The 14,948-nt window shown below is 43.6% G+C and overlaps 1 protein-coding gene and 1 long non-coding RNA gene across 2 annotated transcripts; both read right to left on the bottom strand.

The window, feature by feature from the left end:
• Positions 1-1,077: 1,077 nt before the first annotated feature.
• On the bottom strand, positions 1,078-4,880 carry emc9 (ER membrane protein complex subunit 9). Its single transcript, XM_030756079.1, has 6 exons — positions 4,730-4,880; positions 4,293-4,495; positions 4,059-4,135; positions 3,380-3,449; positions 3,150-3,244; positions 1,078-2,527 (listed from the first exon to the last, which is right to left on the bottom strand). The coding sequence occupies exons 2-6, from the start codon at positions 4,485-4,487 to the stop codon at positions 2,347-2,349; spliced, it is 618 nt and encodes a 205-aa protein (XP_030611939.1). The 5' UTR covers positions 4,488-4,495; positions 4,730-4,880; the 3' UTR covers positions 1,078-2,346.
• Positions 4,881-11,867: 6,987 nt separating this feature from the next.
• On the bottom strand, positions 11,868-12,371 carry LOC115799102 (uncharacterized). Its single transcript, XR_004021530.1, has 3 exons — positions 12,322-12,371; positions 12,183-12,229; positions 11,868-12,084 (listed from the first exon to the last, which is right to left on the bottom strand). It is a non-coding gene; the product is annotated as an uncharacterized LOC115799102 (long non-coding RNA).
• Between the last annotated feature and the right edge of the window lie 2,577 nt (positions 12,372-14,948).

Genomic DNA, 14,948 nt, shown 5'->3' with positions numbered 1-14,948 from the left:
GAGATCCAGTCCACGGGGGAAACTGTCCACAGAAGCCAAAATGATTTTTGTACCCGGGTGTTTTTAACGCTGTTTAATGCTGTAAAGTTGGGATTTTTAACAAGGGAGTCTTTGGAGTTTGACACCCCTTTGGAGCCAGCAGCCTCAAGTGGCCATTTAAGTGGCACCTTAAGACACTTCCTCACTTGCAATGCACCGAGGCCTGCTGTACGATAAACACAATTAATTTTGAACTGTGAATCATGCAGAGCTCCTCTGGTCAAGTCCAACTGTAAAAACATGGAGGTGCCTGCAGCTCAGGTCACGCACTAATCAGAAGGTTGGTGGTTCGAGCCCTGGCTGCATTCATCGGAATATGAATGTTATATAGAAAGCTTATAATTGTGTGAATGATGAATGTTGCATTTACCATTTTAATGAGCATTAATAGGTCCCATTTAATAGCAGTTTTGGGGTGCACCTTATCCCCTTCAACATATTATGTACTACTTTATACTGTAATATTAACGTCCTGACATCTCCTATCAAAGAAAATTCTGTAGGCAGATGATTTTTTCCCCAATCAAAATTCCTATACTGTGACCGGAGGGGCTGTAGTCCTAGTAGGTAGATAGTGTACTGGAAACACTACATGTAAGCCAACACTTAGTAGCTTTTTATGCTCATTGATTTTCTCAAAATGTGACATAACCAGCGTTCATGTTCCTGTAAATTCCTCTTATTAACTACTGGGTTAGTTTTGGTATTACAGGTCTATTTTGGGGGGGGGGGGGGGGAGTTGTACATTTGCAGCCATTTAGTGTTCTAGATGTCACTTCAGTTTTTAACTGTACAATCAAAGGAAAAAAATGCATCCTCATAGCCAGAAGTAGTTCAGTAGAATAGATTTTTATGCATGTTTCTCTTCACTGTGTTGCCGTAAATCCGGTGCATGTGTCCTTATTGCTGTGACACGAATACTTTTTTACAAATGCGTGTTAATGAATGTTTTGTAATAGATAAATGTTCAGATTTGTGATGAAAAAGTTGTAATGTGGCACCCTACAGCAATTCAGTCAAAAATATTACAGTCTGTGCTTTTTTTAAACCATTTATTCTGATTTACACAAGCATGTCCTGTTAGCATTGGTCTGCTGCAGCTAATGTTCCTGCAGAGGATGAGTGGTCCATTTAATTCTGTGTTAATCATTTTAAATGCCTGTTAAATGTTCTACTTTCAAACTCATGTACCTTTTTTGGGGGGCTTGTAAAGGGCGAACAAAAATACAAAGCATTGCACATTTCAATACAAAACTTCTGCAGTAAATACAGTTAGCTGAAGCTCTGAATATTTGGCTCATTGTTGAGATTGTAAGGCAGCAGCTTGATGTTCTGTAAAGCAGATTTTTCCGAGCATGCAACACATTGTTTCCCCTTTCCTGAAGCTATCATGATTTATGATAAATTTCCTCTTGACACATCATTTATTTTTGCAACGCACGCTTACTAAAGTCAGGCTAAATCAAAGAGCAGCTGCACAAATGTGCTTTTGAGAGCTTTAACTGAGGATTTCAATTATTTGAGTCAAAGTGGATGCTCCAAGTTTTGTGGTTTAGTTGCAGAAGAGAGACTAAAGTGTTTAAACTGTTGCAATGAAATCAGGCTTACAGGGAGTTTGAATGAGCAACTGTTACATTCATAATTTCATTCAAGCTCAAGAAATGAAGTTAAAACCTTACTGATGTAGTTGTATTATTACGGTGCTCTGTTCCAATTTCTCCTGTGAAGATATATTTGATTCTTTTACAGTATGGGTGCCCACATGTGGCATTAAAGTCTCGACACTCATGCATAGTGTTAACTTATTTAAATGTTAAATGAGGCTGAAGCATTTTTCCCCCCATGTCTTTGTTAAATTATTCTAAACTTTCCCCAAGTCTAAAACACAAACCCATCTTAACAAAAACCAAACATTTTGAGCTTCAGCTAACTGATTTATTGTAGGATTTTAGTACTGTAAGGCATTTTTTGTCATTTTGTCAACCCTATTTCATGTCATGTTTGTAGGAATAACAATAATGCATAAACAAAGGGGAAATATGGGTAACTTAGATAAGTTGTGGTAGTGTTAAGGGTTATTTTAAGGTGGAGTGTTGGGCTGGACCACAAGGCACACTCAGAGGGGGGAGGTGAAGGAGAGCTAGGAAGATGTAAATATTTTATTATTTATGCATGTTATATCCTTGTTTTGTTAACAAGTGGAGCAAAAATAAAAGTCTCCTTGAACTCGGTGTTGAGTGCGTGCTTCTGTTCTTCGTGCATGAAGAACACATCGGGTCAGACCACAAACTTAAGCCACTCTTCAGTCTAGATGTTCCCGTTTGCCGGTGAGGCGAGCTCCTCGATCTTGCTGTTAAGTTTCTGATTGGTCCAATCTTTTGTGATGTCGTCCAAGTGGCTGTCGAAATCCACCAATAGCATGTGATCGCCCGACTCCAGCATCTGGCTGGCTATCGCCCGAGTCTCCTCCCACTGTCTCAGCATGATCCTGAACAGAGGGGGGTAAGGTGAGGGTGATGTCGGGGCAGTTTTTAGACAGGGATTAAACAAAAACACATTTAGTCACCAATTTATTGCAAACTGCAGTGACATAACTTTACAGCACTGGTTGAGCAACTTGCATCTTAAGCGCCCTGAATTTTATCTACAAATCATGATGCCATCAGGCTGCCTGCCACCACCTAAAAATGGGCTAAAATGACCTTTTTTGCCTTTCTGCACCTACAACACCTCATGCAAGCGTTGCATCATTTCCATTTCATGGCCAACAGCACAAACAGGCCAGTGTAACGGCGCTGTAAATAAAAGAATCACTGACAAACGTGGTGCTTCCAGGTGATTTTTAACTGAAACTGAACGTCATCTGCTTTATTATGTGAATTATTGTCGAGTCTTTACCCACAATACAAAGCTCCTTGAGGCGATTATTGTGATTTGGCACTATATAAATTGAAATGTGTTCAATGTAAGATACCACGGCGATCTAGCCAGATAAAAAGAGAGCAACCTTCATTACGCAGAAAACGCTGGATTTTAAACGCAACACACAAAAGTACTGCTCAGCTTTTGTAGTGTGTGGTTTGCTGGGATCTGGTCATGTTTTCTCTTACGTGTGTTTGTCTTTGAGTATCCATCTCGAATCTTTGCGCTCGTACATGACGATGGGAGGAACCCGATAGTCTGGAGACATCTTACTGCTGTCGAGCTGCGAAGAACACAGAAGTCGGTTGAAAAGAATTTCTGATTTCTACAAACCAGCTCACAAAGAAAACCAGTGTTCAGGTTCAGCCAGCAGGAAACAGGAAGCCCATATAAACAAACTGACTTCAGTTTTTCTTACCATTAATAAAACTGCACTGTCAAACTGCTCCGCAATCTTATCAGATATCTTCAGGGCACACTGCGTCGGGCTGTCCAATACAAAGCATGAAATCACGTTAAAAGGAAGCTGGAAAACACCAACAGATATCTTGTATGCATTTATGAAGATCCACTTTATTCGCCCCATAGCTGGGAAATGTCTGTTACAGCAGCCTCTCTAACTTTGTGGATTCCTTTAAAGAGCAGTTAAAACCCATTTTAACTAATGATAGCATTAACGAGTCTCAGTGTAACAGTGTGGTGAAAGTGTGGGTCATTCCATATCAGTCAACCTAATTTAAGAAAAATTCCCAGCCTGACCATCTCTGATTTCACCTGAAAAAAAAATTCCACGTCTTCATAGGGAAACTTCCTAACACTGGGAGTGTTTGGTCATGTGACATGGAATTAACCCTGTGAGCTAACCACCGATTGAATAACAGATGAGCTGTGCTGTAAAGGGTTACCAGGTGATGCATGAGGTACGACACACCAATTGCCCAGCTTTGCCCCACCTTGCAACAAATTTCCTGATCAACAGATGTTAAATAATCTATACTGTGTCCCAAGCCCCACCTCTGGTAAAATATTAAATTGTCTCATCAATAGGTTCATGAGTAATCCTGTTAAGAAAGAGTCCAGAGGGTCCAGAGATTCACCTGTTATCGGATGCACAGGCGTTGGCTTGATAGTATCCCACTATCCTCTGCTGAGTCTGTGAGCACCACACATCCACCTGAAAGGAGGACACCCGCCCACTTTTAATCATCAGTTAGGTCACATGTAAACTATAAAATCTTAGTGACTTTGCTTGGTACAGAACTTCAAACTGGAAGGCTTGTTGATCAGAACACCAGACCTGTGCTGGGTCTGTTTAACCACACTGTGAGCACCTGTGTAAGGGCTAGCTGGGTGATGGGAGCCAGGGGCAGGTGGGAGTGGAGCAGCGGGATGCAGTCCGTCACGCACACAGCGCCACCTGTCGTGCTGGACGACAGCAGCAGGCCGTTGATGCTGCAGCGCGGAAACAGGCAGGCGTGCAGGTACATCTTTACGTACGCCCGACATGACAGCTCCACCTCACCCATGGTGACCCCTGCACGGAAATAAGAGCACAAAGGGGGTCAAAATCGGCCTCAGGGGTGCGGAACGAGGGGCTGACGCACTTAGGAGACTCATAACAAAGGGCTATCGCTAATAATGGCCCTGAATTTGTCGACAATGAAAAACGTCCGGAAACGACGCGTATGCTTAATGAGCTGCCAGCCGGCTACACTGTATGAGCATTAGCATCCGAGCTAAGTAAGCAGGAAATTTAATTCAGTCTTACCTGAGCGGGAATATCAGTGTGCACCAAAAACTGCAGCTTCAAAAGGCAGATATTAAATCAAAGCTTTTCGCGCAGCGGTTCATACAGGTCTTTAAAAACAGACGTGATGCGCTTGACAGCTACATAAAAAAAGGTCTGAACGGCTCCTTCTGGTCCCGCCCACATTTCTTAAATGTCATGATCTTATTGGCTAAGTTCTAAGTTCTGTAATCCGGTTGGAGAAGGAATTTGCCAATCATTTCTTCAGGTGTTTAACGTAAACACGACTGTTTTTACGTTTTACAGCAGTGCGCCCTCTAGTGAAAAGGATGACCGAGGTTGTTGCGATGAAAAGCAAAATAAATGATACGGGAAATGTCTTCATATTTAGAATTTGTCAACACAACAACCAAAGAGATGCTTGTATTTATGTTTGAGTGGATTGTCAACATTATTTTGAGTCCGTGGCTTTCACAAAAGTGGGATTCTTGTTGTAGTTGCCCTTGAATCAAGAAATGGAGAGTCTCGACGGGTGCTTAATTCTTTATTTCTTTTTCAACAACTTTGTTGAAAACTTAGATTAAAAAATACAAAGGGTAAAAGGATTAATTCTATAAACTGACATAAATTCACAAAACATTTCACAAAGAAAAGGCTACTGCAATAAACAAAACTCAAACAGTTTCAAACAAAAATATTTCAAATACATACGCTAGACAACATTGCTAAAAAAAAAATTGAACTCAGAAACCAAACAAAATTCAACACTTTAAGTTAGAAAAAAGAGATTTTCCCTGTTTGGGAACATTTTCAGCTGATCTCTCCCAATAATGTGTGCGCATAGTAATAAATTATTACCCCAGCTTCATCTGTGCCCTGTGAAACGGTATTTTCTGAAGCAGGTGAAATCGTTTCAAACAAAAGAAAACGCCTGAAGCTCAGCTCTGTGGCAAAGCTGTTATTTCGAAATAAAAACTAATAAGTAAAATGTCCCTAGTGAGCACACTTACCAACCAAGTAACACAATCACATCACAACTCTCTCCCCAATTTCTTTCCCAACATTGTATCATAAGGACAGACACCATATTAGTTAGTTCAGGATTTATTTATTGTCATCACAAAAATCGTTTATTCTGTTCAAAGCTTCACGCACCAAAGTGTTAGTCTGATTGTAATCAGTCTGTCTGTTTTACATTGACTGTCCTCTTGATGGCGCAGTTTCGACCCATGGGTTCACCGATTGACTGAAAAGCTTAAATGCTTCATGAAGCTTCATCTCACCGTCACTAGTAAACAGATGTCATCCGCGAGAATCGTGCGTCTCCTTAAAACAAAACCATGAAATAAGAATCCTTCAAGATAATACATAAAATTGAAATAAATTCAGGCAGGCAAATTTACCAAAGGTCTAACAAAGGAGGCAGAAACCAGACGCCAAACCACACCAGCTAAACAAATAAGGTAGAGGTACTCACCGAAGGCAGGTGAGGACTATAAACCTGATTTCTTCTTGACATAGCCCTCACCTCACCCCAGCACACACACACACACACACTGCCCCCCTGGCGGCCACTCTGAAACAATTCGGTGTCAGTTACACTTGTAATCCTTGACAAATACCACACAAATCATTATCAAACACTAGAATAAACTAATAAAAAAGAAACAACAAAAATGAAACTGAAAATTAACAAGAAAAACCCTTTTTAAATACATTTTTAAAAATATGTTTGCTGCTTCAGACACTTCCACTGAGACCTTTTGTGATGAAGTTTCAGTGAACAGTAGATGGATCAGCTGAAGGTCCAGATGCATCTCTCAGGTCCTGTGTCAGCGCTTTGTTGGATTTTTTCCCCTCTTTCTTATGGACTGATGCCATTCATCTACTGTAGATGGTTTTTTAGGCCTGTCACATCTTCTGTCCTCCACTTGTTCATCACACAATGCTCACCATATATAGATATGCCAACTTTTAAACTAATAGCTTGGGAATTACTTTGTTGGCGCAAAAATACTATTTTACACCTGTCAAACTGTTGTCTTTGGCATTTTGAATTATTCAACTACAGAAATGGGGCACATGACAAGTGTGTGTTATGTGTAGACAACACTGGTTCATCTCTTGAGTTAGGTGCCTTGTTTATGCTCAAATGATTCATAGGTCAGCGTTAAGTGGCTTAAACATTCATCTGAAAATGATCAGGTCCGAGGATTGGATGAGTGAAAAAACAGCCAATGTCCAAAGAAAAACTTTCAGAAAGCCTGGAGAACTGTGGCTCAACAATACTGCACATTCTTCAGATATCTTGTTTGTATGGATAAATAAAGTGAAAGAAGAAGAAAAGAATTTCTTAGATACAAATTTCAGTACCTGGAACTGTTTTCCAGCCCTGCAGAGCTCAGGTGGAGAAATATTCTGTTAGGAATAATTTAAATGTATCCCCAAAATTTGGAAATTAATTAGAACTCAAAATACCACGTGGACAAAACAGCTCCTTAGAATCTAATGCTGAGATTATGTCATTAAGAACCTTTAAAACAGCCCTAATACAGCTGTACCCTGAGTGGGAACCAGACTGGGAACTAGATTGACTATTTAGGAGAATATAACAATTAGTTATTTAAAAATTTCTCAAAAACCTTTGATACACAAAAGAATGGATATAGGTCTATAGCAGTTAACTTGATTACCACCCTTAAAAAGAGGATGAACAGCAGCAGCTTTCCAATCAGCAGGACTGCAGTTAAAAGAGAAAGACTGAAAATGCTCATTAATGATCCTGCAATAATCAGAGCAGCTGTTTTAAAGATGTCAGAAATTCCTTCCTAACCTCATTTTCTTTAATCAGTTGAAAAGTAAATTTATGAGTAATTTGAGGCATGAGATGAAGGCCAGATTGAACAAGATGATTTAGAAAAGTTCAGGAGTTAACTTAAAAAAAAAAAAAGTTAGGTACGCGCAACTTAACCATGACCATGTTATCCGCTGTAAGAGATGGAGGCAAATCAGGACAGACGGCTTTATGTGAAGTTGTCAATAAGGCAGCCAATCACTCTCCTCCGTTTGCCATGCAGCATTTCTTCTCAGCTGTACTTTCAAAAACCAATAAATCAAATTATTTCAGAATATATTTTTCAAGCTCAAAGACTTTTAAATGCTCCTTTGCAAAGATGCAACTCCTCTAGCACTGGTTAACCCATCTTAAAGAGTGTACCCCAACAAATGCAAGTCAAGACAGATTTATGCAGCCATGTCTCTGAAACAAAAACATTCAAGTCAAGGGCAGACAACTGACACCCTGAGCTGGTCCATTTTAGGCAGTAGACTTCATTATTAATACGCACAAATCCCAAACTATTACAAGAGCAGAAGTCATAAGAAAAGTCCTTTGATGATGAAGAGTTATTTGCAATGCCCAACTTACTACATGGACCAGGGTGAACATGAACATTTCCTGAGATAAATAAAAGTGATTGAATCCACTGGGAATTCACCTTTCTGGCATCCTCACAGCAGACATGAAGCTAACATTGGAGTCAGTACAAAAAACAGACCAAGAAACACCCAGATGGCAAGAATGTGAATTTTAATTTTAATGTGGCAAATTCAATGCAGTGGTTCATTTGACAGGAAGCAAGAATCAGTGTTACAGAGCCTAAATGAGAATACAGGGATTAAAAAAAAAATCTGTAGAGTTTAATCACATGCACACCCAGTCCTGTCCCCTAGCAATGACAGCTCTGAAGTTTAAGCAAATGTTGTGGAGAACACTATCAGAAAGCTGAAACTACAGGAGCTCCCTGGGCACCTGTGGTCTCTGCAGCCTCCCAGGCTAGTAGAGGCTGCTTGGTGGGGTAACTGGGAACCTGATCCCACTTACCCTGGAGATGCTGCACAGTGAAGACTAAAATTTGAATTATATCAAGCTTTGTTTTAAACAAGTGCACTAATTTAACACCTTTATACCTGCAAAGAACCTTTAAGAACCATCAGTCTAAAAAATAGAGAAAACCTCAAATACTTGATGGCCGTGGGTACTGTGAAGGGTGCTGTTTAAGCAGTGTTCAGGATTGTGGAGCCTGAGTGTCAGCAGTTATGGCAGCAACATCTGTTTATCATAGTTGAATTCAGGAGACCATTTTGGTATCAGCTTCTCACCATCTTCTAAACTTCTACATAGTGACCTTCAAACATCTGAGAAAGGCACTGGGGTATTTTCTGCACAGACCTAACACCAAAGCACATGAGCTAAATTAACGCAACAAATTTTAATTTGAAAGGTCAGTACAATGGTTGGGTGGGTTCCACATTGCAGTGCCTAAAAATAAACTGTGCATTAAAAAGTGTTTGAAAACTTGGATTATCTTAAAGGTTTTACTACATACCCTGCCTGCTTCTCCTTTCAGTGTGGATGTACCTGAAAGAAATTCACATTAAACCCACTGATGTTGCTCATAGTGTTCAAATCTGACAGTGTGGATATCTTATGTACATTAAAGCTTGAGCAAAAGCAGGATCATGAATCTAATGTGGCTACTCAAAAAGCTGAAATTGCTAAGGTTGGTATCTTATCTGCAGGGGGCGCTGAAGCCACTTGGCTTGGTAGAGTGGCAACTGGGTTTGGTAGCTTGGCCGCCTGGATTGGTGGGGGGACATCACAGGTCTGTAGTGTGGGTGCTTGGACTGAAGCTGGTAGAGTGGTCTTCGGGGCCACTGGGCTTCCTGTAGCTGCTGGAATTGGTAACCAGTCTGCTGAGGCATAAGCTGGGACTGAGGGTGCATGGGCGGAAAGCCAGCCTGCTGGGGCGGGTGCATGGGCGGAAAGCCAGCCTGCTGGGGCGGGTGCATGGGCGGAAAGCCAGCCTGCTGGGGCGGGTGCATGGGCGGAAAGCCAGTGTGCTGGGGCGGGTGCATGGGCGGAAAGCCAGCCTGCTGGTGCGGGTGCATGGGCGGAAAGCCAGCCTGCTGGGGCGGGTGCATGGGCGGAAAGCCAGCCTGCTGGGTCACCTGTTGTGGCTTTGGATGCATGTATGGGAAAACCTTCTGCTGGGCCATCTGCAGGGGTGGAAGGCCAGACTGCTGGGCGACCTGGGGGGGCTTGGGATGCATGTATGGGAAAACCTTCTGCTGGGTCACCTGGGCTGGCTTGGGATGCATGTGTGGGAAAACCTTCTGCTGGGCCACCTGCAGGGGTGGAAGGCCAGACTGTTGGGCCACCTGGGGGGGCTTGGGATGCATGTATGGGAAAACCTTCTGCTGGGTCACCTGGGCTGGCTTGGGATGCATGTGTGGGAAAACCTTCTGCTGGGTCACCTGTTGAGGCTTGGGATGCATGTGTGGGAAACCCTTCTGCTGGGTCACCTGGGCTGGCTTGGGATGCATGTGTGGAAAACCCTTCTGCTGGGTCACCTGTTGAGGCTTGGGATGCATGTGTGGAAAACCCTTCTGCTGGGTCACCTGGGACACCTGTTGCGGATGCAGGAGATAGACTCCAGTCTGCTGCGTCACCTGAGGCGTCTGCGGGGGATAGACTCCAGTCTGCTGCGTCACCTGAGGCGTCTGCGGGGGATAGACTCCAGTCTGCTGCGTCACCTGAGGCGGATGCTGGTGATAGACTCCAGTCTGCTGCGTCACCTGAGGCGTCTGCGGGGGATAGACTCCAGTCTCCTGCGTTACCTGAGGCGTCTGCTGCGGATACGGGAGATAGACTCCAGTCTGCTGGGTCACCTGAGGCGTCTGCGGGGGATAGACTCCAGTCTGCTGCGTCACCTGAGGCGTCTGCGGGAGATAGACTCCAGTCTGCTGCGTCACCTGAGGCGTCTGCGGGAGATAGACTCCAGTCTGCTGCGTCACCTGAGGCGTCTGCGGGAGATAGACTCCAGTCTGCTGGGTCACCTGAGGCGTCTGCGGGAGATAGACTCCAGTCTGCTGCGTCACCTGAGGCGTCTGCTGGGGATAGACTCCAGTCTGCTGCGTCACCTGAGGCGTCTGCTGGGGATAGACTCCAGTCTGCTGCGTCACCTGAGGCGTCTGCTGGGGATAGACTCCAGTCTGCTGCGTCACCTCAGGCGTCTGCGGGGGATAGACTCCAGTCTGCTGCGTCACCGCAGGCGTCTGCGGGGGATAGACTCCAGTCTGCTGCGTCACCTGAGGCGTCTGCGGGGGATAGACTCCAGTCTGCTGCGTCACCGCAGGCGTCTGCGGGGGATAGACTCCAGTCTGCTGCGTCACCTCAGGCGTCTGCGGGGGATAGACTCCAGTCTGCTGCGTCACCTCAGGCGTCTGCGGGGGATAGACTCCAGTCTGCTGCGTCACCTCAGGCGTCTGCGGGGGATAGACTCCAGTCTGCTGCGTCACCTCAGGCGTCTGCGGGGGATAGACTCCAGTCTGCTGCGTCACCTCAGGCGTCTGCGGGGGATAGACTCCAGTCTGCTGCGTCACCTCAGGCGTCTGCGGGGGATAGACTCCAGTCTGCTGCGTCACCTCAGGCGTCTGCGGGGGATAGACTCCAGTCTGCTGCGTCACCTGAGGCGTCTGCGGGGGATAGACTCCAGTCTGCTGCGTCACCTCAGGCGTCTGCGGGGGATAGACTCCAGTCTGCTGCGTCACCTGAGGCGTCTGCGGGGGATAGACTCCAGTCTGCTGCGTCACCTGAGGCGTCTGCGGGGGATAGACTCCAGTCTGCTGCGTCACCTGAGGCGTCTGCGGGGGATAGACTCCAGTCTGCTGCGTCACCTGAGGCGTCTGCGGGGGATAGACTCCAGTCTGCTGCGTCACCTGAGGCGTCAGCTGGGGATCCGGGCGATAGACTCCAGTCTGATGGGTCACCTGAGGTGGCTTGGGATGCATTGGTGAGGAACCAGTCTGCTGCGGTACATTTGACAAGTTCAGGAGTGAGGAACCAGTGTGGTTGGACAACTGTGGCTGTTGGAGCTGCTTGGGCTGGCAGCTTGATGACTTCTTCGGTGGGCAAGGCTTGCAGACAGGTGACTCATTGGTTGTGCAGGGCCGGCAGGTAGGCCCCTTGGGTGGGCAGGGTCGGCATGAAGACTGATTCTTGGGTGGGCAGGAAGCTCTTTGTTGCTGCTGGGGCACCTTTGACTGCTTGGGCTTGCACTGACGTGGTTGAGATGCCCGTGGCTGTGGTGTTAGGGGCTGAACATCAGATTCGGGTTCTTGGGACACAGATCTGTTTTGCTTCAAGGTTCCAGCTTCAGGATGATACTGGCTATTGACAGCCATTGTTGTGTTGTGGTTACTTGCATTCAAGGGTGACATATGATTTCCAAATGTCCCATTGCTATATATGCCGTCATTCCCAGAGTTAAGACTACTTAAATCCAGTTGATCATCTGTAATGGGAAGATCCTGATCTGCAGGTGTGTCAAGAGAGACAGTGTTTTGGGCCATTAAGTACATATTTCAGTCTATGTATTACATGGAATGCAATGCCTTTATTTCATTTGCTTACCATTTGCTTGAGGTCTTCCTGCAACTAAAAAGAACAGCAGCCACCATCTAGACAAGACATCAAAGTGACCGTGAGCTTCAATAACACAACTTAAAACTGTTTGAATTAGCTGTGGAAGAAAACACCTTTAAAGGCTTACCCTAATAGAAAACCCATGGCTTCAGCTGCAGGGAGCAGCAAACTCAGCCACTTCTGTCAGCTGCTACCAAGCCAGAAAACTGAAAACCAGAGAGGAGACAGTGCAACCCTTTTCAAAAGATTTCCCTCTCACTCTGTTGGCTAACGGGACTCAGGTGTGATTCCTTGAAGGTAGGTGTGGCTAATTAGGAAACCAGAAAAGGATTTTGAGATATTAGACCTCCTCCTTCACCACTGTTTTATTGCTTTACCTGACTGCTAAATCTATGGCAAGTGCAATATATTCAGTTTTTTTCTGATGCTTTTTAGTTGAAGCACAATAAGGCACATTTTACTGAAACATTTCTGTTCTTCTTAATGCTACTTTGGTCATTTTCTGAACCCTTTTAGCAACAGCTTCATAATGCAATAAAGATGCTGAAATTGATCTCATGTCTCCGCATGTTCCTATGTCTTAATATAAAACACAAAGACTTTCACATTTCACTGGTACCAATTTATGTTGAAGGTTATTAACTTTGTCTTTGTAATCTAGAAGATTTTGTTGCTACTACTTCAAGATTATGTCTCATAATCAGACATGCTTCATGGATGTGGTGAAGGAGGACATACAGAGGGTCAGTGTGACAAAGGAGGATGGTGGGACGATCTGCTGTGGTGACCTCCAAAGGGAGCAGCCAAAAGAAGATGACCTTTAATTATGCGCCAACACTTTCTGAACAGTTTCTCATCAAATGCCCCTTTTGGCCCAGTATTGTTTTATTTAGTCTTTTAGTAGATTTGTCACCATTTTTTGTTGTGTACTATCTTCTTTTACTAAGTTTATTTGCAGGCCCTTAAAAATGGGAGGTTATATTTTAAGGGCTTTAACCAGAAATAACCAAATGCATCACAAAATTGTATAAGGATGGATACTGAAACCCAGAGATGGTTACCACACAGAGTAGCAGCTGGAACAACCATTGCTGGCTTAGACAAATAAGTCCAGAACACTGAGTGGTCATTAGGACTAGGGTGTTTTATAAAAATGCATCCATTTCCAAAAAAAAAAAAAGGGGAAAACAGGAATATTCAAAGAACACTTTGGCTTCCATTTATACTTATTGTCTTCAGTTAAATGAGGTAGGAAAATTTCACTCAAATGAAATATAAATTGTGCTGTTTTAAACTAACTTATAAAAATAAATATAGACACATCAAAATTTGTACCACATTTAATTTTTTTTGGGAGATGGCCACAAGTCAGTGAATACAGGTTTAGTTCATTTATACCTTATTCTAGAATCACAGTGCATAACTTATGCAGGACAGGGCTTCATCATTCATCAGGTAAATGTTTGAGATCCTCAGGGCAGCAGACACAAGTTTATTAGCTATCAAGGAGAAACAGTTACATGTCTTCACAGATTGTATTATCAAACCATTCCTGATGCTGTCCTTCCACAGGAAGCATTTTTTATTTGTTCATCCCATCTGCTTTGATTTTCATGGAGGTGTAGACAACTATAATATAGGCAGATACCGGAGAAAGACCAAGGACAGTGGAGTCCCCAAGTTTGATGCTTTTGGATCTTCCCAATCACAAGGGAGAGCCCTTAAGTTAAAATCCTTAAGGTTTCCTGGTGTAGCTCATGATGGACAGTGTCCTCTGGTGGAATTTAATTTATGTTCAGCAGATTTAACCATCGCAGGGCTGGTTCATCATTGTGGATGCAGGATTTTCATGTCTGGCTGTACCGTCAGAACACCCTATACAGGGAGTGAAGAGCCAGATGTGTGGTGGAGAGGGCAGTCATCAGGATAATTATGAAGAGCATAAGAAATGCATAAATGTAACTGCAGATACTGGCTGTTTTCTGGCAGCCATCTACTACCACCACCAGTTGGTGGCTGAGGGTGAAAGGAGCGCAAGAGGAGCACAGAGACAACAAAAAGCAAAAAGTTAATGACAGCAGTTGCATAAAGAGGAGTGAAAAGGTGAGTGCAGAGGTGCTCAGTGCATCATGGGAAGTCCCTAGCAGTCCAAGCCTATAGCAGAATAACTATGGGAAGCTTCAGTACCACCTGATCCAGCTCCAACTATAAGCTTTATCCCAAAAAAAAAAAAAAAAAAAAAAAAAAAAAAAAAAAAAAAAAAAAAAAAAATTTAAAAAAAAATTAAAAAAAAAAAAAAAAAAAACTTTTTTTGAAGCCTTATATTGATGTACAGAGTGCATTAATCTCCTGAACTGAAACTGGTTCCACAGGAGAAGCTTTCTAATAACTCTGCAGTCTGAAACTAATGTGAGTTAACTGAAGTCAGCAATATGGTGGGCCTGTTCAGGGATTCAACAGGGAGCCAATACAAGAAGCCAGGATGGAGATCTCTGTACCCTTGCTGTGGCAATTTGAATCAGATTAAACCTGCCATTGGTCCACTGTTGGCAGTGTGCAGAGTTTAGAGCAAAGATTTTTATTTGGAAGAGTCAGTACAATTGTTCAGAAGGCTCAACATTACAGCACTTATCAGAAAACAGAAGAAATGCTATTGAAATCCTGGATTATCCCATTAAATGATTTCCTGCTGTACATACCATGCCCATTGCTCCCCTTTGTGTGGCTATTGCATTACCGCCACCTTCTGTGCCT

Source organism: Archocentrus centrarchus, chromosome 20 (assembly GCF_007364275.1).
Source record: "Archocentrus centrarchus isolate MPI-CPG fArcCen1 chromosome 20, fArcCen1, whole genome shotgun sequence".
NCBI classification, from domain to species: domain Eukaryota; kingdom Metazoa; phylum Chordata; class Actinopteri; order Cichliformes; family Cichlidae; genus Archocentrus; species Archocentrus centrarchus.
The sequence above is the reverse complement of the archived record's forward strand: the minus strand, read 5'-3'. Positions and strand labels throughout refer to the sequence as shown.